Genomic DNA, 26,982 nt, shown 5'->3' on the forward strand with positions numbered 1-26,982 from the left:
CGGATGAGGAGCAAAACATGGCCACAAAATGGCTTCCATGGTGACTCTCCGGGAATTTCCCCCATGTCTCTATGGTTTTTGCACAGAGATTAGGGGACATTCCTAGAGTATCACCCAGAAGTGATGTTACATCTTCCTTAAACTCCCTTCCTAGTCACCGTCCTCAGAATCAGCCCGCATTTGCCAAGGCACTGTGGGAGATCCTGCATGGCAAGCAGATCCTCCAATTTCAAATGCAGGGAGGCATGCAGCAGAACACGTCAACCTGTTTTAAGACAAATGGCTCCATAGTTTTAAAAGAGGGACATCACTCAGTCGGGGCATCTTTGACAACCAAACAAGATAAAATGGATACCAGCTTGCAAAAGGTCCCTCAGCAACACCAGCAAGGAGGTTTATGGACTCTGGGCAGAAATAACAGTCAAGAAGAAGAAGAGGAAAAAGAAGAGGAGGACAAAGATGAAGACAAAGAAGAAGAGGTGCTGTTTTTTTATACCCTGCTTTTTACTGCCCAAGGAGTCCCAAAGTGGTTTACTAATACCTTTCCCTCCCTCTCCCCACAACAGACACCCTGTGAGGCAGGTGAGGCGGAGACAGCTCCAAGAGAAATGCTCCACAAGAATAGCTCTAAGCAAACTGTGACTAGCCCAAGGTCACCGAGCAGGTTGCGTGTGGAGGTGTGGGCAACTGAACCCAGTTCTCTCCAGATTAAACTCAGCTGCTCTTTAGCCACTACACCACGTTGGCTCTCAGTGGTCATGACTTTGACATATGGCTCGTGGTTTTTCGGAAGCACCTGTGAAGTTCCTCTAGGAAACAGAAAGCTAACAGGAGGACTTGGGCCTGACCCGGCCGGGCGGTTCTTTCAGGGCCCTGGGAAACACCTGTCAGGCGTTAACCAAGAGCCGTAATGGGAGCCCACCAAGAGGTGGCAGTGTGTCCACACGTTCTCAGAGACAGGCCCTGCTTGATTCCATGCTGAGGACTTCACCACAAGGCTGGTGGAGAGGAGAATCCCTGATGACCCTTCAGGCACGTAATGGCTGCTGAGGAACCCCCTCAGGAGTCAGGGTGGCAGTGCCAGGATGCCAGGGCGTTAATTCTGATGCTCACAGTGTTTTCTGGATGGGAAATGGCTCTTCCAGGAGGCATTATTATCATTAAACCTCCATAAAGAGAAACAAAGATACAGTTCAAGTTCACCCCCCACCCTTCCAGCAACACCAAGATCAACCCCTGACCCACCGGAACTGCCCTTATATCACCACCAGCAGCAGCAACCTAAAGCATTGCTTCTGGGCAGTGAAAAGCGGGGTATAAAAACCAACTCTTCCTCTTGAAATTGTTTGAATTTTGTGTTTGTGTACACCCACGGTCGTACTGCTTTCCCATAGCGGGCTCTGTCACTCAAACGACCTGGAAAAAACCCTAATTGTTACAAAAGAGGTCCTGTCCTTGCATGTCTTAAGCCAGTTGGATCACAAATAGGCAAGGTAAACCAAGAGGCCCACTATGCGCAGCCGCCGAAACGGCGATTTCGGGTCACATGGAAAACGTGGAGGGGGAAGACGCGAAGCACACCGGTTATGCACGGGACGGGACACAACAGCAAAACCCAGAGTAACCGATTATGCACGCGGTGACCCCAGCGCCGCTTCTGGTTGCACTGCGGTCACCCGGAAGCTGCACTTTCTTCCGCGTTTCGCTAACACGGCTTTTTCAACGGCCTGCACCGAATCTGCGGCCGGTTGCAGCCGGCTCCGTGCGTTATCGGTGATTTTAGTCACCACCATTCCGCCCTGAATGGGCGCTATCCCCCCCGTGCATAATGGGCCAAAATGAGCACAAAAAAGGTAGGGGGAACCCCAGGGTACCCTCACAATAAACACCCAAATATAATACACAATAGTGATACAATACTGGAACTTCAAAGCGATAATAGAACAACTGTCATATTATAATCACAAACACTGTAATTTCCCCCCAGTTGTTCCTTTTCATAACCCTTCTGTGATATATTCAACCTGAACACAGATGCAACAAGTGCTACAAAAACCCCATTTTGCAAAGAGGACACCTTCTCCAGCTGTCTGTTCTTTATATGAAAAAAGAAAAGAAATCAAAATGTATCCTAATAGGTGAGAGTCAGGGAAGCACAGCCTGCCCCTCGTCAATAGCAGCTTTACTCGCTTGGCCATTCCACTACCTAAAGCCGAGCCTGCTAAAGCCAACCTCTGCAAACATCATCATCATTAAAATTTATTTCCTGCGATGGTGAGTTACAATTGCCCATACTGAAAACCCCAATAAAATCCCATCGCGCATGTTCTTGATAGATCCCTCAACCGTGTACGTTTTGAGCAAGTGTTAGCGCAATGAATGAGCTTGAAACGTAGCCGATTTTTAACAGGGCCTCATCAACCCCGCCCTGTCAAGCCAGCCGATCAGGAGTCGTACGGAAAGCCGCTTCACTGTATGGACACAAAAACCACTCAAAACACCACTCCTTTGAATCGTGTGGAGTGCTAACTTGTGCCATTGATGGAGTGCTGGTAGCACAAGGACCGGGAGCTTGACTGTCAAATTGAAGAATATGAAGAAAGGTTGGGGGAGCTTGGTCTGTTTAGCCTGGAGAGGAGACAACTGAGAGGGGATCTGATAACCCTCTTCACCTATTTGAAAGGCTGCCATATGGAGGATGGAGCAGAATTGTTCTCTCTTGCCCCAGAGGGACAGACCAGAACGAATGGGATGAAATTAATTCAAAAGAAATTCCATCTAAACATCCGGAAGAAGTTCCTGACAGTTAGAGCGGTTCCTCAGTGGAACAGGCTTCCTCAGGAGGTGGTGGGTTCTCCGTCTTTGGAAATTTTTAAGCAGAGGCTGGAGAGCCAGCTGACGGAGAGGCTGATTCTGTGAAGGCTCAAGGGGGTGGCAGGTGACAGTGGATGAGCAAGAGGGTTGTGAGTGTCCTGCATAGTGCAGGGGATTGGACTAGATGACCCAGGAGTTCCCTTCCAACTCTAGGATTCAAGGATTCTATGAAATGTCTCATGGGAAGAAGGGGTCCCCAATTCAACATGGCCTCCTGCTGACCAAGTTCCCGTCACCCAACCTGCAAGAATACATTCCTCAGTCCCTTTTGCGTTGTCAAACTCGAATAAAGAGATCCTTCTAGGCCGAGTGGTCTTAATGCAAATGCCACCAACCCTGCAGCGGCATTCTTTAATTGCCGTTCGGGCCTAATGACATTCCTATTCCTAAGGGTAACTAGCATTCTCCGAAGGTCCCGCATGCATGTTCTCTCTCTCTCTCTCACACACACACAGAGCAGAATACTAAGCAGCAGATATATATTTTTATGCTGATTTAATTAATTGCGGCGCGAGAGTGCTAATTTATTCAGGATTGCAAGTTGCAAATTATAGACTGGATGTGGAACCAAAGATGTTTTGTAACCGAGGGTTGATCTAATTTAATGTGCTGTGTTAATATTGATTCACCCCCCCCCCCCTTTCTCCTTGCTTCTGCCCCTCTTTGCAAATGATGTCCTTGGAATTAATTAATAAATGCTTTCCGAACGTTTTCGCTGTCCATAAACATTGATGTACTGGAGTCACAGATGTAGTCAAGGACTTGGAATTTGTAGATCGGGGTGGCCAAACTGTGGCTTTCCAGATGTCCATGGACTACAATTCCCATGAGCCCCTGCCAGCAGGGGCTCATGGGGATTGTAGTCCATGGACATCTGGAGAGCCACAGTTTGGCCACCCCTACAAACATCAACTCCCATCCTCTCTCCTCTACTGAATTTTCAACAGAGTGTTCCTTACTCTGATATGAACCTTCCTTCTGTTTTCCAGTGCATGTTGCTATGGAGAAAATTTTAAATATTAAGTTTCCACTTGACCCTAAATGTATGTTGTGAAGTATGTTGCCCTCTAATTTGTCCATGAAAGCTAGATAATTTTTTTTCATGTGACCACAGCAACTTTATTATTATTATTATTATTATTATTATTATTATTATTATTATTATTATTATTATTATTATTATTATTATTATTATTATTAATATTATATTTATTTCCCGCCACTCCCTTGCGGCTCGTGGTGGGTAACAGCATCCCCAAATCCCCATTAAAACCCCATTAAAACAATAATAACGTTACCAATGTTACCGGCATGGCAAGAACGGCAGCTCAACTTCCCCCCCTGCCACTACTAGCGGGTGGAGAGGAGGTTCTGATGATGTTTTGCTTCGGGTCCGAATCCCGAGTCCCCCAGGGGGGGGCATAGATCTATATTATCAGCCCCGGCCTCAACCATAAACCTGACGGAAGAGCTCCGTTTTGCAGGCCCTGAGGAACATTGAAAGATCCCTCAGGGCCTGCAGCTCTCCCGGGAGCTCATTCCACAGGTTGGGGCCAGGACCAAAAAGGCCCTGGCCCTGGTCGAGGCCAGGCATGCTTCCCTAGGGCCGGGAACGACCAGCAGATTTTCACCTGCAGAGCGCAAGGCCCTGCGAGGGGCATAGGGTGATAGGCGGTCCCTCAGGTATGTGCGTCCCAACTCGCGTATAGCCTTGAAGGTTAAAACCAGAACCTTGAACCGGATCCGGGCAGCAATTGGCAACCAGTGCAGCTGCCTCAGCACTGGCTGGATGTGGGCCCTCCAAGGTGTGCCGGTGAGGACCCTAGCAGCTGCGTTTTGCACTAGCTGAAGTTTCCGGATCAAGGACAAGGGAAGGCTTGCGTAGAGCGAGTTGACTCAGTATTGCATGGAGATGGAAGGACCAAAAACAGCCTGGAGTGGATTGCAGTCATGGCAAAACCTTGCAGTCATGGCAAAACTGTCTCATTCAGTAAATACAAGGCCATCTGAAGTATTTACTGACTGCTGGGGATCCGTGGGTAAGAATTCGTCCGTAAGCAGAGCTAGTACTCCTTGGTGGCCAGATTTTACAAACAAATATCACTTAGATTGTGATTGATTGCCAGCAATTAATTTAGTTTAGGGAGTTCATTGGGGCAGGATACCCTGTCTATCTTATTATATCGTGAATTTAATATTGATATAGACCACTTACTACATTTCTGTATCTTTTTCTCATTTCTGAAAATAAAGGTGTTTCTCTTGAAAGGTAAGACAACGCCACTCCATCCCATGGCCAATGTGGTGTAAAAAGTGGTGGCTTCTAATCTGACAAACCGGGTTTGATTCCCCCCTCCTCTACATGCAGCCAGCTGGGTGACCTTGGGCCCATCACAGTTCTCTCATACTGCTTTCTCAGCCTCACCCACCTCACAGGGTGTCTGTTGTGGGGAGAGGAAAGGGAAGGTGACTGTAAGCCGCTTTGAGAAGTGGGGTACAAAAACCAACTCTTCTTTCTCTTCTAACAGCCCTTCAAATACTGGAAGATGGCTCGCCTATCACCACTCAGTCATCTCCTCTCCAGTCTCAATATACTGGGTTCCTTCAATGTTTCCCTATAGGAATTCCCCTCACCATCTTAGCTGCCCTCCTCTGGACAGGTTCCAGCTTCTCGGCATCCTCCCAAAACTACAGTGTCCCAAAATGAACACAATACTCCAGGTGAGGTCTAACCGGAACACAGTCACAGGACACCATCACTTCGCATCATCTGGAAATTAGACTTCTGTTGATGTAGCCCCAAATTGCATTTGCCTTTTTAGCTGCCGCATCACACTACTGACTCAAGTTCAGGTCTTACTAAGACCCCCTAGATAATTTTTGACTGCCAAGATGACTCTCCCCTGTCCTGTCTGTTTGACTTTTCCTCCCTAAATGCAGAGTTTTCCATTTATCTATGTTGACATTCATTTTGTTTGTTTTCCAGCCTCTCGAGATCATCCTGTATCTTGATCCAGTCTTCTACTGAATTTGCTGCCCCTCCCAATTCTGTATCATCTACAAAGGAGAGAGGAATTGGTGACCGTTATTGGCCCCAAATTCGCTATCAGATCCAAAGCACTGTTTTGAGAGCCAGTTTGGTGTAGTGGTTAGGAGTGCGGACTTCTAATCTGGCATGCCAGGTTCGATTCTGCACTCCCCCACATGCAACCAGCTGGGTGACCTTGGGCTCCCCACAGCACTGATTAAACTGTTCTGACTGAACAGTGATATCAGTGCTCTCTCAGCCTCACCCACCCCACAGGGTGTCTGTTGTGGGGAGAGGAATGGGAAGGAAAATGTAAGCCGCTTTGAGCCTCCTTCGGGTAGGAAAAGCGGCATATAAGAACCAACTCTTCTCTTCTTCTTTGGATTTCACCTCAGTTAAATTTCCCTTTTCTCGAACAAAGGAAAATGGATGTCATTCCGTTCACCTACCTTAGAGGTTGTCAGACTTCTTACCACTGGGAGCCCTTTCCACCTATGCCAGTTTACTCTTTTGGGTCTGTGGCAGGATCCCTGTTTGGTCCAGATCTCATTCTGCCAGCTCATTTGAAGGGCATCCAAGGACGCACATCAATTCCTTCGAATCATGGCATTTATCAACTACCAGCCTTCGCGTTGAGGAAGTCCAGAGACGTTTATGAGGAATCCCAACAGCTCTGTATGAAAATCTTGGAACTTCACCGTCCTGTCTCAAGAGAAAGGGTATTTCGCCACAGCCAAACGCTCACAGCGGTACGGAATATTCTAGACGGCACTACCCAGATGGCTGGAATAATGAGCAAACTGTGTACTGGCGGGGAAGCCAATGGCTCCCCAGGGCAGGGAGCCGATGCAACCTTCCTGACACCAATTAGGGTGATCTATCAGACCCAGAGCGTCAGTCAACATCCACCCGCCAAGCCAACACACGGAGAAAAACGCTTGGCCTTCCAGAACAAGCGTACGAATCGAACATCCTCTCCTCAGGAAAGACGGTATTGGCAGGTTTTGTTCCGGCGGGTGATTCCCCCCTCCACCCATTCAATTAAAATATCAAACAAGTTATAGCATATTATTTTATATTGTACTGTAGTCTAGTTAGACAGCTCCCTCAGCAGATTCAGGGCCGTGACATGGGCAAATAGAGACGCAACTCTGCAACAAAGAGCTTTCGATCCAACTTTGATAATGGGCTAAACAACAGAAGAAAGGGATGGGGAACGCTAGGAAAAGATGGATCCAGGCATATAGGGAAGAAAGATTTGTCCAGACAAGGTGTGTGATTAGTTTGGATGTACCTTTGAACAGCGATTAGCGATTTTTAAGGAGACAATAAATGATTCAATCAATGTTTCAGCCAGCTTGGTTAAGAGCAGCAGGCTCTATGATTGGGACTGGGGTTTTATTTGTGTCTGCTGGTAGCCATCCTGAGCCCACGAGGGAAGGGAGGAATAAAAGATTACTGTACCACCAGCTATCTGGAATCTCACATCTATTTGGTGCTGATATTTTTTGTTTTTCTACTTTTAATTGGTTCGTTTTTAGCTATTAATGTTAATATGTTTGACTGTTTTATTCCTGTAACCAGTGTTTTAGTTTCATGTTGTACACTGCCTTGAGATGGCTCATCTGAAAGGGGGAGGATAAAAGTGGTAGTAGTAGTAGTAGTAGTAGTAGTAGTAGTAGTAGTAGTAGTAGTAGTAGTAATAGAAGAAGAAGAAGAAGAAGAAGAAGAAGAAGAAGAAGAAGAAGAAGAAGAAGAAGAAAAAGACGTCAAATTGGTTTTTATGCCCTGTTTTCCACTGAAGGAGTTTAAAAGAGATATACAATCACTTTCCCTTTCCTCTCCCCACAACAGACACCCTTTGAGGGAGGTGGAGCTGAGAGAGCCCTGACAGGACTGCTTGGTCAGAACAGTAGTATCAGGGCTGTGATTAGCCCAAGGTCACCTAGCTGTCTGCATGTGAAGAAGCAGGGAATCAAACCTGGCTTGCCAGATTAGAAGGTGCTGCTCAACCCCTACCCCACACTGGCTCTAAATAATAATCTAGAGCAGGGGTAGTCAACCTGTGGTCCTCCAGATGTTCATGAACTACAATTCCCATGAGCCCCTGCCAGCATTTGTTGGCAGGGGCTCATGGGAATTGTAGTCCATGAACATCTGGAGGACCACAGGTTGATTACTCCTGATCTAGAGAACTGGGTTTGATCTCCGTTCCTCTTCCACATGCAGCCATCTGGGTGACCCTCGGCCAGTCATACTTCTCTCTCAGCCTCACCTACCTCACAGGATGTCTGTTGTGGAGAAAGGAAGGGAAGGGGATTGTAAGCCACTTTGGGCAGTGGAAAACGGGGTATAAAAGCCAATTCTTCTTCTTCTTCCTCTTCCTCTTCCTCTTCCTCTTCCTCTTCCTCTTCCTCTTCCTCTTCCTCTTCCTCTTCCTCTTCCTCTTCCTCTTTTTCTTTTTCTTTTTCTTTTTCTTTTTCTTTTTCTTTTTCTTTTTCTTTTTCTTTTTCTTTTTCTTTTTCTTTTTCTTCTTCTTCTTCTTCTTCTTCTTCTTCTTCTTCTTCTTCTTCTTCTTCTTTTTCTTTTTCTTCTTCTTCTTCTTCTTCTTCTTCTTCTTCTTCTGACAACCACCCTGTTGGAGAAGCCCCAACAGCAGCTGGCTCCCCATCCATGTCTCCTGAGCCCAAAGAGCAATGGTATAAGAAGCAGAGCTGTGTCTTGCGGGAAAGGCGCAGGGGCACGAGGCTAGCTGCTCAGGGAAGAGATTCTTTGTAGAGCCCAAACTGAAGGCTGTTCATGATTAGCTGCGCATCAGGCGTAAAAGGAGGTGGGAGTCAGAAGCCCATCTTGCTGGCAATGTCTTTCCTCCCAGACCTGCACCTCCATACCCTGTGTGGACTCTGTGGCCCCTGCTTCCCTGACTGACTTTCAGTTTGTGACTCTTGTCTACAAACCTTCTTCTTGCCCTTACTGGACTTGGCTGGTGAGTGTTTGATTTCCGGCTACCGACTTCGGCTTCTGCAGCCGCGCTTTGCATACACCCTTCAGGACTGTCTTGGCCGCTTGCCCGTCTCTCCCTGCCATGCCTGGAGGCTTGACCTCAGTCTCTTCACGTCTCCATCCCACCTCTTCTCTTTCCCGTCGACATTTCATCCCCGCCATTTAATAAGAACCACAAATTTCTTGATATTGGGGAAATGTCAGCGGGCAGCTCAGCTAAACAAGTGCTGTTTTCATGCATTGCTCGATAAAAGCTTTGCATTTCATTACGGCGGCTTCCAAAGGAAGAGTTGGTCTTGCTCCCGCAGGCCCCTGCAATGTTCTCCTGAAGCGTGCCACATTATTGATCTGTTTTCTGCCTAGCACCACTGGCCTAACGGGCAGGAGAATGTCAGGCCCGCCTATGTGGCTGTCGGAGGCCGTCAGGTTTCGACTGGAGCGGAGAACCCACACTTGAATGGTTCTTTGAATGGTTCACACGTGGGAATTGGCCCCGAGTCTAGGATACGATGCTATTATACCAAAAAGGGAAATCAGACCCACTTTCATGCTTTCTGAAGCTCTTTGCTTATTTTTAATCGTCCTAGAAATGCCACGGAAGAATAATTTCCTGGTTGACTCTCATTTCTTGTGATAAACTAATTTTTTATCTGCATAATAAGAGAGGTCTGCTAATTTCTTATCTGCTTTTGGAAAGACAGGTCAAAAAGAAGCATGAGAAAGAGAAACATAACACCCTTGACCAGGCTAATCAAGTGGGAACCTTTGTACCGAATGAGGGATTTAATAATATTGATCCATTCTCTTTGCAAGGTTCTTGGCTCACTCTGGGTTCTGGAAGGGGAAACCCATTGATGGGTGGGGAAAACTGTTGCCCAGCATGTGGTAATGTGCAAGAGCATGTATATAGCGGCTTGATAACATAAGAAAGCCCTGCTTGATCAGGCCAATAATCCATTAGATTCAATGTTCTATGTTCTAGATAGCAGCCAACCGGTTTCCCTAGAGCAGGGGCGGCCAAACTGTGTCTCTCCAGATGTCCCTGGACCACAATTCCCATGAGCCCCTGCCAGTAGCTCTCCAGATGTCCATGGACTACAATTCCCACGAGAAAGCTCTGTGAGAAACTGCTCTGTGAAAACAGCACTATCAGGACTGTGACTAGTCCAAGGTCACCCAGCTGACTGCATGTGGAGAAGCAGTGAATCAAACCTGGCTGGCCAGATTAAAAGTTACCACTCTTAACCACTACACCAAGCTGTGAAAATTCTTTTCCTGATATCTTGACGGTACCGTTCTACATATACTGGCATTTGTTGATTTTGTCTATTTTCAGGTTGGCACCTACAGAAGACCCCACTCCAATCAGCGAACCTGTTGAGGTGAAGTGTAGGGGGGGAAGGGTTTTTTTTGCACTGAGGAGGGTCTGAGGTACTTAAGGGCTTTGTATGTGATAGCTCATCCCTTAAACTGAGCCCAGTATCTGAGGGCCAGCGAGGGAGGTGCCTGTAGGATGTGAGTCATGTGCATGTTCCATCTAGCTTCCGATAATAGTTGAGCTGTGACATTCTGCATCAAATTGATTTTTGAGGGGAGACCTAAGTCCAGGGCAGTGCAGTAGTCTAGTCACAATGTAAGGTTGACAGTTCCAGATCAGGAAACACTTGGAGATTTTTGGGGTGGAGCCTGAAGAGGGTGGAGTTTGGGGAGAGGATGGACCTCAGTGGGGTGGAGCCAAGTGGAGGTATCAGTTGCTTCCAAAGTCCTAACTATCCCGGAGAACGGGTCCCCACTCTTAATTGTGAAGCACAAGTAACAACACCAGTTGCCCCCTTAACCACGCTGCCACACTGGCTCTCAGCATTGTACTGAACAGAGGCTAAATATCCGGGCTTAGAAATATAGCATCGACTCAACATTGCCGCAGAAGCCGTGTGTATTCTTACAGGGAAAAGCCCAGAAACTGATCATACCTGTAATGTAATTAAGGAGGGACAATAAAATTAGAGCTCTGAATATTATCCTGATGTGCATGCCTACCTCGGAGTGAGCTCAGTGGGTGTGTTTCTGAGGAGACCTGCATGGGAGCAGAACTGATTTATAGCAATTGCAGGGGGAATTAGCAAGTCTGGGAATCTACAGTCATTTTCTTTTCGTTTATATCCTGCTCTGTCTTGGAAAATACGAGCATAACTCAGATTTATTTCTCTGATCTGTGCCGGAAAGTTGTATAGCTTCTGATTCTGAACTCTCTCTCTCTCACACACACACACACACACACACACACACACACACACACACACACACACTCCTCATATGGCAAAGGCATACAGAGCAAGACTTCTGAATCAGACCCAAGTCATTGTGTAGAACCTCAAAGGAGCAATCAGTCATTTTCCTACTTCAGTTCCAGACCATTTAAAGCTTTGAAGGGAATGACCAGCACAGAAGCATAAAAACATTGAGCTGGAAGGGACCCCGTGCAGGGAGTTCACAACTACCTCCCACCCACCTCCTGTGACCTCTGCTTCATGCCCAGAGGAAGGCAAAACAAAAAAACAAAAAAACTCCAGGGTATCCGGGCCAATCTGATCTGGAGGGGAAAAGCCATTGAGCCAGCGTGGTGTAGTGGTTAAGAATGGCAGGCCAGGTTTCATCCCCCACTCCTCCTCCACGTGCAGCCAGATGGGTGATCTTGGGCCACTCATATTTCTCTCAGAACGGTTCTCACAGAGCTCTCCCAGCCAGTGGACCCCGGTATCCATTTCAGTGTTTCCCGGAGCACGTCAAGAACCATCGAGGGTCGCAGCGCCGGAGGAGGTCCACTTGAGAGCTGCCAATCATTCTTCTTCTGGAGGAGGCAAAACTTGAAGAGCTGTCAACATCCCTGATGTGGGACATAAACAATCTATCGCTGGAAGGAAATCAGCCAGCAGCTTGTTACACCGAGGAAAAGGGAAGAACAGCAGGAGGAGTCTTGCAAAGTTGATTTTGGGCCCGATTCGGACACAGGGTTCTGTTTCCTGTGCGGGTGCATCATTCAAACAAGAACTGAAGGTCTATGCACCTCCTCCTTGGAAAGGGACCCCTCAAAGCCATTATGAAGCCCCTCCTTCTTGAGCAGCCTTCCCTTCCTCTCTCCACAACCTTTGAGGCTGAGAGAGCTCTGGCAGCACTGCTCTGTGAGAACTGCACTATCAGGGCTGTGATTGGCTCAAGGTCACCCAGCTGCTGCACATGGAGGAGCGGGGAATCAAACCCGGCTCACCAGATTAGAAGCTGCTGCTCGTAACCACTACACTGCCCTGGCTCCCAATGCCATTGAGGCCATTCTCTAAAGCAGCCATTTTTTCTAGGGCAGTGGTTCTCAAGCTGGGGGTCGGGACCCCTTTGGGGGTCAAACGACCCTTTCACAGGGGTCGCGGCAGGGAAAGCAGCTTTGCTGGGGAGTGCCATCCACACAACAGCCTTGCGGGGTAGATCGAGATAGTGTTCGTCTGTCTGGAGCAGCGGAAAACAGCGAGATCGGCATGGTGGGACAAGAGGCAGAACTGAACTAAGAAACCCCGGGAAAAAAAGCAAATTTCTATACAATCATGAACCATGGATCTTCACACCATTGGTCAGTTTTGGCTTAATTCCTGTGAAAGAACCCTTGCAGAATTTTATGGCTGGGGGGGTCACCACCACATGAGGAACTGTATTAAAGGGTCGCGGCATTAGGAAGGTTGAGAACCACTGCTCTAGGGGAATCAATCTTTATTTATTTATTATTATATTTATAGACCGCCCTCCCCGAAGGCTCAGGGCGGTTTACATAAGAACAAAGAGCAATACATAAAACAGTCTATAAACATGTGAATAACCTTACAATAATAATAACTAATAGTTGTAACCATATAACAATATAACAGTATGAACAATATAAACAACACAAACAATGCAGTGCAACAATGCAAACAGGTCCAGAGCATATTGGTGGAATTTTGAGGGGGGGGGGAGGGGGGGAAGCAGGGGCCCTTCAGTCGCTGTTGATTATGCCCGGTCTCAACCAAATGCCTGGTGGAAGAGCTCCTTTTTGCAGGCCCTGCGGAACTGTTTAAGCTCCATCAGGGCCCTGATCTCCTCCGGGAGCTCGTTCCACCAGGTGGGGGCCAGCACAGAGAATGCTCTGGCCCTGATCGAAGCCAGGCGGGCTTCTTTAGGGCCAGGGATCCTTAGCTGGTTGGTAGTGGTGGAGCGCAGAGCTCTTTGGGGGGCAAAGGCGGAGAGGTGATCCCTCAGGTCATCCGAAGTCATCCGAAGATAAAATCAGGATACAGGATGATCTTGGCAGGCTGGAAAACTGGGCTACAATGAATAAAATGAATTTTAATAGTGAAAAATGTCGAGTTCTGCATTTAGGTAGGAAAAATCAAATGCGTCACTAGAGGATGGGTGAGACTCGTCTTGGCAGTAGTATGTGTGAAAAGGATCCGGGGGTCTTAGTAGATCAGGGGTAGTCAAACTGCGGCCCTCCAGATGTCCATGGACTACAATTCCCAGAAGCCCCTGCCAGCATTCGCTGGCAGGGGCTCCTGGGAATTGTAGTCCATGGACATCTGGAGGGCCGCAGTTTGACTACCCCTGTAGTAGATCATACACACTGACCATGAGTCAGCAGTGTGACTCGGTAGCTAAAAAGGCAAACAGGATTTTGGGCTGTATGAAAAGAGGTCTTGTGTCTACTCCAGATCATGTGAGATGGTGTTATTGCTTTACTGGACCTCATTTGGAGTACTGTGTTCAGTTTTTGGGCATCACCACTGAAGAAAGATGTAGAGAAATTGGAGCGTGTCCAAAGATGGTGAGGGGTTTGGAGAGCGAGATGGAAGATGGAGAAGAGGTGTTTTCTGTTGCCCCAGAGCATTGACTCGGTCCCTCCTTCAAACACCCCACATGAGATAGTGGGGGTCAGTCTGTTAAGCTCCAGGAGGGGGAAAGTGTGGGCTGGGGGTGGGTAGACTTGCATTTGGTGATTTTAAACTTTGTATTTTAGATTGGTGTAAACTGCTTCAAGATGGCTGGCTGGGAGTGGCAGTAAACAAGGAAAATAAACAAGCAAACATATAAAGTGTGGATCAATGACTCAGGCAGAGAGGACGCAAACCTGTGGAGCTGCCTTCTACTGAACCAGGTGATGAGTCTAACAAAGGGCAGCATCGCCTGCTCTGACTAGCAGCAGACTGGCAAACTCTCTGGTGAGGTCTCTCCCGCCTGACCCCCTTGGAGGCGCCAGGGAATGAACTTGAGACTCTTGGCAGGCAAACTGATGTCCTACCAGTAAGCCGCAAACCCTTCCCAGGGCATCCCGGCGGGATCTGTGGATTGAGGTCACCGTATCGTGCATCAGGCCAACTAGGTCAAAAGGATGCAAAATCTCTCAAGCACACCACAAGCCTTTGCTTGTTTTTAAGACAAGGCACAGAATCATAGAATCATAGAATCACAGAGTTGGAAGGGACCTCCTGGGTCATCTAGTCGAACCCCCTGCACTGTGCAGGACACTCACAGCCCTATCGCTCCTCCACTGTGACCTGCCACCCCCTTGAGCCTTCACAGAATCAGCCTCTCCGTCAGATGGCTATCCAGCCTCTGTTTAAAAAATTCCAAAGGAGCCCAGCGTATCAAGAGATGTGCCAGCCTCATGTTCTCACAAAGTCTAAAGGTCTATCGCAATGGTCCCCAACCTTTTTATCACTGGGGACCACTCAACGCTTGACAATTTTACTGAGGCCCGGTGGGGGGGTAGTTTACTCCTCTACTCTCAACCACTGCCCTAACACTCTCTGATCGCTATGGTAATGTTTAAGCATCCCTTCAAAATAAGATACAGACACGCCACAACAATGAACATAAGGAACATTTTATTTTCATGGAAATTTTAACTCATGACAATGACCAATCAATGGGAACCCTGAGCTTGTTTCTCTGCAACGAGATGGTCCCATCTGGGAGTGATGGGAGACAAGGACACCCGAAGTGTGTTGTAAAGGGCCGGGGGGGGGGGGGAAGGCATCCTTCGGGGCCCACCTCCAATTAGTCTAAGGACCACATGTGGTCCACGGCTCACAGGTTGGGGATCGCTAGAGTTACACCTTCAGAACCACTTTACTAAACCAGCAGGATTCATTTCTCTCTATAGTCTTCTTTTTTTTTAGGGGGGGGGTGCATATGAAACTACTTTGTCACTGGAAAGTGACCGAGAACATGACCCACAGGAGTGCCATTAAAATTCTTATTTGGTTCACCCTTCAAGGTTTCACCCATTCTGATCTAGCCCCTCCTCTGGAATGCTGTATTTCATCTTCCCAGGGCATACAGCTGAGTGGTGGGTTGGAGGGGGGTGGGTATGATGGGCCGGTGGGAGTGGGTAAGCGGGAGGGTGGGTTTTAAAAAATTGTTTTATTCTTTTATGAGTTACTTTATATATCTTGTGAGCCAGCTGGGCTGGGAACAGAGGAATATTAGTGTGAACAATGAATGAATGAATGAATGAATGAAAGGCTGTTCTGAGACGGATCCCTTTGTGACTTTCAGAACTGCATGTCTTTTGAATCAGATCGGGTCGGCTCCAGACAAAATTTTCCAGTGTGAGAATGGAATGCTGCTACCTCTTCTCTCCCACTGATTGTCACTTCCTGCTTTTTGAGCACACTTTCTCCCTGCTTGCCTCCAGAACAGCAGTTGAACTGATGGATTGATTGCAGCCAGTTAGCTAATTAGGCCCCCAGCTGTCTCTTTCCATACTGGCCCACCCAGCAAGCCCAGTGGGGGGTTTACAACATATTCCAGCCTCAGTACCATAATTCAAATAAAATTCGGATAGATTCAAACGAATAGCCGTGTTCCCTATAAAAACATAACCATTACATTATTGCTCCTCTGGGCGTCTGCTTTTCCCTGGTCAATGAATGCCTCTTCCCACGTTCGTGCAAACATCTGGGGAGTCTCAAGGATGGTCCCACACCTCTTCCCCCCCTCCCCACAACAGACACCCTGTGAGGCAGGAGGGTCTGAGAGAGCTCGGATAGAACGGCTCTTTGAGCACAGCCCTGAGAGAACCACGGCTGTCCCAAGGTCAGCCAGCTGGCTGCAGGAGGAGGAGCGGGGAAGCAAACCCGGCGCTCCATATTAGACTCCAATCTACCCCCAAGCGGCGGACGGCGCGCATTGGCCGACAACCCCCCCCCCCGACGAGACCCGAAGGCGGCTGGAGAGGGCGGAGCCTCAGGTGGGTGTGGCCAGAAGGGCGGGCCCTCCAGGCCGGGGGAGAGCGCGGGAGAGGGAGAGAGAGGGAGGGGCGGCGCAGGGCGGGGCGGCGCCTTGTCCATCGCAGCGGGCGCGCTTGGCAGGAAGGCGCCCCATTCATTCCCAACCAGCCAGCCGGGCGAGCGAGCGAGCGAGCCAAGGAGCGAAGGGAAAGCGACACACGCCGCCGAAGGAGCAGCAAGGGCCCGGCGGCGCAGCCCTCCGCCTCGTCCGCCCGCCAGCCAGCCAGCCTGAGCCGCCAAGCCGGGCGAGGAGCAGCCGCGGAGCAGCGAGGCGGACCGCGATGGGTCTCCGGCGAGCGGCGGCGGCGGCGCTGCGGCTCTGAGGCTGCGGCAGCCGCGTTTGCTCGCTCGCTCGCTCGCTGTGTCGCTCGCTCGCCATTGTTGCAGCCGCCCGCCGAGTGCCGGAGCCTGTCCGCCTGCGGGCCCGCTGCTGTGGCGGCGCCTCCGATGCGCAGGGCCGTCCGCCGGGCCAGGAGGAGCGGCGCCCCAATGCGCGCCCGCCCGCCACTCTGGCTCTTTGTTGTGCTGCTCCAGGTAAGCAGAGAGCGCCCGCGCCGGCCCGCCTGCCTGCCTTCCCGGCCAGCGCCGGAGGGGAGAGCCGGCTCGGAGCCTGCTGGACAGGGACGAGGGACGCGGAGATACGCCCCGGCTCTCCTTCCCTGGAGCATGGCTGGCCGGAATTAGCAGCTGAGGCCGGGGGGGTTGGCAACAGGCTTCTCTGCGCCCGCCAGACCCGACTCGCCTTGGCTTTGGGGGGCAGCCCTGTGAGGGAGGGTGGGAGGGTGTGGACAGCTTGGCTTGGAGGGCTGGCTTTGACCCAGAGATCCCGGATGCTTTGTGCTGGGGAGGGCAGGCTGCTATGGGCACCTGGCTCGGAGAGCAGGAGGTCCAGCTTGCCCTCCCCAGAGGAAGGGAGGGAGGGGGCAAGGAGCCGGTGGAGTGTGGAGGTGCCATCGAGGCTGAACCCCAGCTGAGGTGTCTCTGGACATTTCCTTTTCCTTTGCACCCAAAACCTCAGGCTGTGCCATCAAATCTCGGCTGAGGTCTGGGGATGTCCAGAGAGGCAGTTTGCCATTGGCTGACTTCGTTGGGGGGTCTCCCATCCACACACTGACCAGGGATGACCCCCCTTAGCTACCGAGATCCGATATGGGGTGGGGGGGTTACCTGGGAGATCCAGGGCCCATTCTGCACAAGTTAGACAATGCACTTTCAGTGCATCTTAGAAGTAGATTTTCTTGTTCTGCACAGGAAAACCCAGCTGCAAAAGCACATTGAATTATCCAATATACCCAGAATGGCCCAGGTCAGGTCAAAGCACCTCTAGGCATCTGCTTTTCCTTGGTCACCAAATGCCTCTTGCATTGGTGGTGTAAAGCAGGGTAGTCAACCTGTGGTCCTCCAGATGTCCATGGACTACAATTCCCATGAGCCTCTGCCAGCGCTGGCAGGGGCTCATGGAAATTGTAGTCCATGGACATCTGGAGGACCACAGGTTGACTAAAGTACAGTCAAACGGCAGCAGACTTATGGCGACCGGTAGGGTTTTCAAGGCTGGAGCTGTTCAGAGGGGGTTGCCTGCCTTGGCAAAGAGACCCAGCACTTCCTTGGTGGTCTCCCATCCCAGTAACAAACCAGGGCCAACCCTGCTTAGCTTCTGAGATCTGTCAAGATCTGGCTAGGCAGGACCATCCATCCCCTCCAGGTATCTGGGGTTAGTGGCATGGCTCACGAATGAAAACAGACCTGTACTCCAAGGACGGATTCCACCCCACAACTTGCCTTGATAGAAACCGGCTTCTGTTGGTGGAAAGAGCCCTTCCGGAGAAGGTGCTTTGCATGGTCTTCCCATCCTGACTGCTCTTGACTCGGCGTCTTCCCTGCAGAACGTCTGGCCCTCTGTCGTCTTGGGACCTCTTGGGCTGACTCGTTCTCTGCCTCAAACCCTGCCTGCCTGAGTAGGCAATATTGAGCTGAGTGGATCCTTAGGCAGCTCTCTAGATTTAGGGGTAATCAAACTGCGGCCCTCCAGATGTCCATGGACTACAATTCCCAGGAGCCCCTGCCAGCGAATGCTGGCAGGGGCTCCTGGGAATTGTAGTCCATGGACATCTGGAGGGCCGCAGTTTGACTACCCCTGCTCTAGAACTTCCAGGATGTCTCACCGGTAGAGAGCCAACCCTAGAAGATAGGGTGGAGTTTTATACACAAGCCTAAATGGAGTTCTAAATCTGATTCTCCGATGATGCAAACCATATTCTGGGCTTTCTTTCACTCCGATCCGGTCTGCCTGGACATGTAAAACCGGCTTGGACTGAAACCTTGATGGGCATCAGGTCCATCCTGGCCGGTATGGTCTACTCAGACTGGCAGTAGTTTTCCAGGGACTCAAGGCAGACAGGTCTTTCACAGTCAGAGTAGTTCAGCAGTGGAATAGGCTGCCCAAGGAGGTGGTGGGCTCCCCCTCACTGGTGGTCTTCAAGCAGCGGCTGGACAGCTATTTCTCACCGATTCTTTGGGCTGATCCTGCATTGGGCAGGGGGTTGGACTGGTTAAATCTGATTCTGTGATCATCTACTGCCTGACCCTTTCTGGACTGGAGATGCCGGGGACTGAACCTGGGACCTTCTGCATCCCAAGCAGATGCTCGACCATTGAGCCTCGACCCCTCCCACTAGAAGAAGAACTGTTTTTAAATACACCGCTTGTCGCTACCTGAAGGAGCCCCAAAGCGGCTTACAAACCCCTTTCCTTTCCTCTCCCCACAACAGACATCTTGTGAGGAAGGTGGGGCTGAGAGAGCTCTGAGAGAACTGCTGTGCGAGAACAAGCACCCACACAAAACAAGCGCCTAAGGAAAAAGCAGGGAGGTTGGTTCATGCCTTCCTTGCTGAGAGCGGTGTAAATTTTGGACTTGACCCATCTTCACAGGTCTATCTCTGCTATGAATGAAGAGGACTGTGACTAGCCCAATGTCCCCCATCTGCCTGAGTGTGAAGGAGTGGGGAATCCAACCCGCTTCCCCAGATCTGAGTCCTCCGCTCTTAGTATTTCTTACTAGCTTTCATTAATGAAAGAGTCCTCTAAATAGGTCAAGACCGAAATGTTCACCACTCTCAGCATAGAAGACCTAAACCAGGAGTAGTCAATCTGTGGTCCTCCAGATGTCCATGGACTACAATCCCCATGAGCCCCTGCCAGCAAACGCTGGCAGGGGTTCATGGGAATTGTAGTCCATGGACATCTGGAGGACCACAGATTGACTACCCCTGACAACAACCTTCTATGATTTCCCTCCTCTTTCCTTAGGAGCTTCCTTTTTTGGGTGGGTTTGTGAAATCCCAAGCAGTTCTGCTATGCCTCGCCAATCAGCAAACACGGCCAGACGGCTGACAATACATTTCATTTTAGAGTATAAAAGGACTGGAAGGTCCATTAAGCAGTTTCCGGCTTTGAATGACTAGGAGGTGTTGGAACTGCCAGGGAGCTGTCCGTTCAGCTTCCCAGGCCCCATTCTAACTTGCAGTGATGGATGAAGCAGCTGCAGGAGTTGCCAGAACGAATGGGTTTAGATGTTCAGGCTTTCTTTGAAAAGGAGTCAAGCTGCTTTGGGTGGAATTTATTTCCAAATATCGTGTCGAGGAGTAGATTGTCAGGAGGGGAGAAAGCTAGAGTTCCCACCATGGAGGCTACCATTCCACCGAAATGTCCACTTAGGGGCAAAAGTTCTAGTCCTTCTGAGTTCATGCAGTTAATGTTATTAATAATAACAATAATAGCAATAGCAATAATAGCCAGCTTGGTGTAGTGGTTAAGAGCAACAGCCCCTAATCCCCGCTCCTCCACACGCAGCCAGCTAAGCCATCACAGGCTGGTTAAAGTCCTGTTAGAGCTGTTCTCACAGAGCAGTTCTCTCAGAGCTCTCTCAGCCCCGCCTCAATAACGGGTGTCTGTTGGGGGGAGAGAAAGGGAAGGTGATTGTAAGCCACTTCAAGATTCCTCCAGGTAGTGAGAAACTGGATATTAAAGAAATAGCTCTTCTTGTGGGAGGGACCGAGGTGCCTCCCTGGTTGAGCATCTACTAGGGATGCAGAAGACCCCTGATTCAATCAACTCTTCTTCTTCTTTTTCTTCCCCCTTGGTTGGCTCAGGGCGGGTAACTTCAGCTTTAAAACAAATTACATGCACACTAAAATATTAGTCCATTGCAAGTATAAATTCAGATTTTAAGTCATATTAGAACCGCCTCCTCCATATGCTCAGCCCTGGTCAGTCCTTGAAGGAGAGGCCACCAGCAATGTCAAGGTTGTTCTGCAGAGGCAGTCCATGGCAAACTATTTCCACCCTCCTTGAAATCCCCATGGCAGTGGTCCTGAAGTTGGCCCCACTGTGCCCACCGAGACCTTTCTTGTGGCCTGTCAATTCCTGACCCACAGCGCTGTGGATTCACCACCGAAGATCCGATTGGCTATGCAAATTAACCCAGTATTGTATCAGCATTGGCTGCTCCCACGGTGTTTGTTTCATTCTTCTTCCCTCTGCTTTCTCGGTGTATCTTAACATTTCCGTTCTTCTCCCCCGCGCTTGGCCTTCTTCCTGCGTCTGCCCCTTTGTGGCTGTGCCTGCCAGCCTGCCTGCCTCAGCATCCCACACATGCCAGCAAGCTCACAAGGGTCAGGGCCCCCCGTCTGGCAAGGCCACCCCGAGCTGGCGTAACCCTGATGGCGCTTTCTGCCAACTAGCTGGTTCTCTGAAGAACTGGGCAAGCTCGAAGAGAAGCAGATTTAATATAATTTGTTTTTTTTGCAAAAATGCAAGCGTGAAATTTGCCCCACCGCTTGCTCGAAACCAGAGTGGACGTAAATCGAGATGCCCAGTGGCCTGCTGTGGGGTCAAATGCCCCCGAAGGTCACGTGATCCAGGAGGGACCAAATTTGAAATGTGAGGACGATTGTGTTAAAGGGAGAGGTGATGCGGTGCAAAAGTTCCGGGATGTGTCGGTTCATTTTCCTGGCTCCTCGAATTCAACCAGCTGATTGGCAGGCAAGGCATCACATTCTGCAGAGCACCATGCGCAGGTCCGCAAGATCTGATGCTTATAGCCATTGGTTTGCAGGCTGGACTCTGTGCCGCTCCCCATAATGTGTGGATTACGTACTGGGAGGAGGGGGGGCAGATTTGTGCCGAATACTGATGCCTATACCTGGATTGGGCCTAGGATTGACCGATACGGACCTCCGTTCGTTCTCTGAGCCGTCCATTTTGCATGCATCGACGGAAGGCATAGGGAACAGCCACCCCGTGGCGTCCACGGTCGATTCTTCTCACGGTGCTGGCCTCCATATGGTTGCCTGGGCGTCTCTCGGTTCAAGAGAGCCGGTGATTATCTTTCCTCGAAAGCCTCGGCCCATCTTCCTCCGGGGAAGAACCAATTCCCTCCAGACTATCCGCCGACACCTCTGGGCTGCTGAGAACGGTTCTTCTCTGCCGCCGCGTCTTCTTTGTGGAGAGGGCTCCCCCAGGAACCTTCCCCAGCGACCTTGTTAGCAGCCTTGCCTGCCAAGTCTCCTTTTTGTGTGCGCCGTTGTTTGCTTTTCAGACTGGATGACGTTCCAGCTCCAAGAAGGGCGACTGGGAGGGCGGAGGGGCTGGATGCCTGCCTCACGAGGAGAGGGCGAGGGAGCTGGGTCTGTGTCGCCTGGAGAAGAGGAGGGTGAGGGGGGATAGGAGAGCTGGGTTGAGCCATGAAACAGGTAGACCTGTTGAAGAGGGGGCCACCTGGTTTCCTGCAGCTTTAGGGGCAAGGAGTAGGAGCAGCGGGTTCGAGTGACGGGAAAGGAGGTTCCGCTGAAATATTCGGAAGCGTTTTCTGCCAGCGAGGGCTGTTTGTAGATGGGATATGCTACTTTGGAGGGTGGCGGATTCTCCTTCATTAGACATTTTAAAGAGGAGATTTGATGCGCACCTGTCAGGAGGGTGTGATTTTTAAATCCCCGAGGAGGTGGGGGGCTGGCCTGGAGGGCCCTCTGCAGTCTCATCCAGCTCTGTGCGATTCTGATTCTTGATGCCGCTCTTTGCCTTTTTGGTGAGCTTTTCTGTGTTGCTGTTGTTAGTTTTCTTTATTGTTGGATGTCGCAACTGATAAAAGGTTGATACCGATTTTATCTAATTCATTTATACCGCACTTTTCTCCTCCAGTGGGGAACCAAAGCGCCTTCCTTCGTCCTCCTCCTCCGTTATCTCCTCACAACAACCCTGCGGGGTAGGTTAGGCTGAGGGAGTGTGACTGGCCCAGGGTGCCAGTGGGGATTTGAACCTGGGTTCCCAGATCGTAGTCCCACACTGTGACCACTACACCATTGCTGGCTTTCCACCATGATTCACCAGATGACCCAGAAGGCCTGAAGCAGAGCTTGGTTGCTAACGTTCTTCCTTTGTGACCTCTCTAGGGCAGGTTATTCAGAGGCCAGGTTTCCACCTCTGGGTTCAGAAATTCCTGGAGATTTAGGGGTGGAGCCTAGGGAGGGGAGGGTCTCAGGAAGGGAGGTTCCTCAGCAGGATAAAATGCCCCAAAGTCCATCCTCCAGCACAGCCATGTTCTCCGGGAGAACCAAGACAAGTAGTCTGAAGATCGCCTACAACCCCAAGAAATATCCAGGCCTTTCCTGGAGGTTGGCAACCACATGATATAGACAAGCTGTGTCACTGTTAACCATCCAGCTTAGTGGCCATTGATTGGCCTGGCGCACGACCACCCGGTTCTCTGGAGATGGTGATTCTAGGATTTCCTCTTGAGCTGTTTCAAGGATCGCTGTGAAGCGCATTGAACACACTCCGAATATGCAGTATGTTGATTATTGATTTAAACCAGGGGTAGTCAAATGGCGGCCCGCCAGATGTCGCTGGCAGGGGCTCATGGGAATTGTAGTCGATGGACATCTGGAGTGCCGCAGTCTGACTACCCCTGATTTAAACGGTGCAGTTTTCTTGGTGAACTTTCCCTAAAAAGGCTAAAACATCCTCCCAGCAAGTCTCCCGAGCCCTCAAGCATTGCTAGTCCCAGTCTTATGCTCCGCTGAGGGAAAGAGCCCCAGTCATCAGTTTTACCTCTGGCCGTCTTGTCAGCGCCTTCCAATTACCGCGGAGCCGCGCGCTACTGGGTCAGGGTATTTTCTTGACGGATTCGTTTCTTCCCCAGTTCTGCTTAACACCGCAAGCTTGGTTACACATGACATTTGAGTCTGCGCCTGCCTTTTGGCCCTTTCCCCATTTCTTTTCCTCGAGCGCATTTCATTGCGAGATTTTGCTAGCGAAGGAGCTGCCAGCCCTCCAGTGCTTGGTGCCATTGGCTGATATCAACGCCGGGCTTAAGTTACAGCATTCGGAACATGGTGGTGGTGGAACGTCCAGTCACGTTCCAGCTGACCTGTGGTGAACCCATTGGGTTTTCAAGGCAAGGGAAATTCAGGGGCGGTTTGCCACTGCCTACCTCTTCACCTTCCTTGGTGGTCGCCCATCCAAAAAGAAGAAGAAGAGTTGGTTCTTATATGCCACTTTAATCTATCGGATGGAGTCTCACAGTGGATTACGTTCACCTTCCCTTTCCTCTTCCAGCAACACACACCCTCTGTTGAGGTGAGTGAGGCTGAGAGAGCCCTGAAGAAGGAGAGTTGGTTCTTCTATGCTCCTTTTCTCTACCCAAAGGAGTCTCAAAGCGGCTTACGTTCGCCTTCCCTTTCCTCTCCCCACAACAGGCCCCCTGTGAGGTGGGTGAGGCTGAGACATTTGTTGCATCTGCAATAAAGGATAGAGAATTCTGTGAAGGCTCAAGGGGGTGGCAGGTTACAGTGGAGGAGCGATGGGGTTGTGAGAGTCTTGCATAGTGCGGGGGGTTGGACGATGACCCAGGAAGTCCCTTCCAATTCTATAATTCTATGATAGAAGAAGATTGCAAGCCACATTGAGATAGCTTTGGTGAGTAAAAAGTGTGGTACAAAAAAACAAAACCAGTTTCTTATTGTATATCTTGAGTCAAAAATGCAGAGAAAAAGGGCCCATACAGGTTCCCTTTGTTCTTGTAACTGTTGCAACGGATTGTTCCTTTAACTGGATTTGCTGCTGCTGTTTCCATAGTTCTGAGTAATTATTGAGTTCTGAGTAATTATTTGTCATCTGCCTCTGAGACCAAGCGTGGCGTTTTCCCCCCTTAAAAAAAAAATCAGAAATGATGTATTACCGCTTCCTGTCAAGCATGCAAAAGCTGAATGAAGCCTATTTTTTTTTTAAAGGAAACAACACATGTATATTTAAAAGACATCTCTTTTTCGTGGCCTAGTTAAGAAATTCATAATGATAATGCACTCAATTACCAAGAAGCCAGCAGTGTATTCCATGGCAGCATTAGAAGTTAAAAGGAGCACATAAGCCAAGAAGTATTGAAATTTTTGGAAATCAAGGAGAGAGTCTCCTTTCTTCCCGTGTTCTGGGAATTGACTTTGTCTTTGAAAGGAAGCCAAATGGTACGGCCTCATTTTAATTAAATCCTAGTCGTTGGTAGCCTGTTCTGCCCAAATGCAATTGTATCACGTCTCATAAAGCAGTCCAGGATCAGAAGTAGAAAGAAAATGACACCTGGATCACTATGGGCTGCAGAAATTGCTGGTGCTGTTTGGTTTTATTGTGCTGTGTTTTATTATGTTTTTGCTTCGAGTCATTTCTTTACTTAGAATCATAGGATAACAGAGTTGGAAGGGACCTCCTGGGTCATCTAGTCCAACCCCCTGCGCTGTGCAGGACACTCACAACCCTGTCGCTCATCCACTCTAACCTGCCACCCCCTTGAACCTTCACCAGGATTTCATGAAACCCAGGAGTTTCTTGACAGCCCTGGAAGGGTTTCCCAAATGGGTGGGAGTTAATTAATTTTTTATATATTTAAAAAATGTGTTAACCGTTTATTGGGTGTTATGGCCATAAATGGTCATGTCAACCCCCCCTTCCCAACAGGGCCTGGAGGGGGTGGGAAGGGGAGGGGCCCCAGGTGGGCGTGTCCACAACTCTGCTTCCCAACCATATTCTGCACGATTGCTCCACCTCAGGTTTTTTAGAGCCTGAAGAATGTTTCAGGGGCTTCTCAATGGTAAAAAGTTAAGAAAGTCTGTGCTAGGCCCTGGTTGGCCACTGTGTGAGACAGGATGCTGTTCTAAATGTGCCATTGGTCTGGTCCAGCAGTGTTCTTCTTCGTTCATATGAAGGCCTTGGCCTCTATGCTCTGTTGTTGGCACTCCAGAGGAACGGGTTGGCTACTGTGAGTGACAGGATGCTGGACTAGATGGACCCCTGGTCTGATCCAGCAGGGCTCTCCTTATGTTCTCTGGAGGCTGGACTAGATGGACCCCTGGTCTGATCCAGCAGGGCTCTCCTTATGTTCTCTGGAGGCTGGACTAGATGGACCCCTGGTCTGATCCAGCAGGGCTCTCCTTATGTTCTCAGGATGCTGGACTAGATGGACCCCTGGTCTGATCCAGCAGGGCTCTTCTTATGTTCTCTGGAGGCTGGACTAGATGGACCACTGGTCTGATCCAGCAGGGCTCTCCTTATGTTCTCAGGATGCTGGACTAGATGGACCCCTGGTCTGATCCAGCAGGGCTCTCCTTATGTTCTCTGGAGGCTGGACTAGATGGACCACTGGTCTGATCCAGCAGGGCTCTCCTTATGTTCTCAGGATGCTGGACTAGATGGACCCCTGGTCTGATCCAGCAGGGCTCTCCTTATGTTCTCAGGATGCTGGACTAGATGGACCCCTGGTCTGACCCAGCAGGGCTCTCCTTATGTTCTCAGGATGCTGGACTAGATGGACCCCTGGTCTGATCCAGCAGGGCTCTCCTTATGTTCTCAGGATGCTGGACTAGATGGACCCCTGGTCTGATCCAGCAGGGCTCTCCTTATGTTCTCAGGATGCTGGACTAGATGGACCCCTGGTCTGATCCAGCAGGGCTCTCCTTATGTTCTCTGGAGGCTGGACTAGATGGACCACTGGTCTGATCCAGCAGGGCTCTCCTTATGTTCTCAGGATGCTGGACTAGATGGACCCCTGGTCTGACCCAGCAGGGCTCTCCTTATGTTCTCAGGATGCTGGACTAGATGGACCCCTGGTCTGACCCAGCAGGGCTCTCCTTATGTTCTCAGGATGCTGGACTAGATGGACCACTGGTCTGATTCCTCAGGACTCTTGTTATACCTTTCAGCTTTCTGAATAAAATCTGATTTGCCCATGCTGGCAACTGCTTCTCCTTTGTAAACCTCTTCAGTAACGATGTCTGAGTTGTATATGCAGAACGGCTCATAGTAGGTATCTAAAATTAGATGATCTCAAAGTGGGGGGGGGGAAACAAAACACAAAACCCTGTGTGAATATCACAGCTCATCATCCAGAAAACAATGCACGTTCTAAAGGCTGACAGCTGGAGAGAGACGGATCTAATATCCCAGCGAACCCTTTTGGAAAATAAACATTCTGTTTCAGAGAGCGCTGCTTTGATTCTGAGCAGGAAACCAAGTCAGAAAATCAAAACGGGCCAAAATCAATTGGGGGTTTTCATGTACAGGAGTGCCAACGCTGGTTTCTATTTAATTCCATGCACTCCTCATTGTTTACATGTAGTAAACGTTATTTCTGTAGAGTTGAACAAGTGTCAAATGGGGTGCAGGCAAATAGCAGGATTCCATGGGGGCTAGAGTTGCCAACCTCCAGGGGGGTGGCTG

The 26,982-nt window shown here is 49.8% G+C and overlaps 1 protein-coding gene across 1 annotated transcript in view; it reads left to right on the forward strand.

Annotated features, from left to right (window-relative positions):
• The first annotated feature begins 16,257 nt into the window (after positions 1-16,257).
• PTPRO (protein tyrosine phosphatase receptor type O) overlaps positions 16,258-26,982 on the forward strand; it is a 147,633-nt gene continuing 136,908 nt past the window's right edge. Inside the window, 1 exon segment of the mRNA XM_077340691.1 lies at positions 16,258-16,752. Coding sequence (XP_077196806.1) covers positions 16,666-16,752 — 87 coding nt within the window. The 5' untranslated portion in view covers positions 16,258-16,665.

Source organism: Paroedura picta, chromosome 5, assembly GCF_049243985.1.
Source record: "Paroedura picta isolate Pp20150507F chromosome 5, Ppicta_v3.0, whole genome shotgun sequence".
In the NCBI taxonomy this organism is placed as follows: domain Eukaryota; kingdom Metazoa; phylum Chordata; class Lepidosauria; order Squamata; family Gekkonidae; genus Paroedura; species Paroedura picta.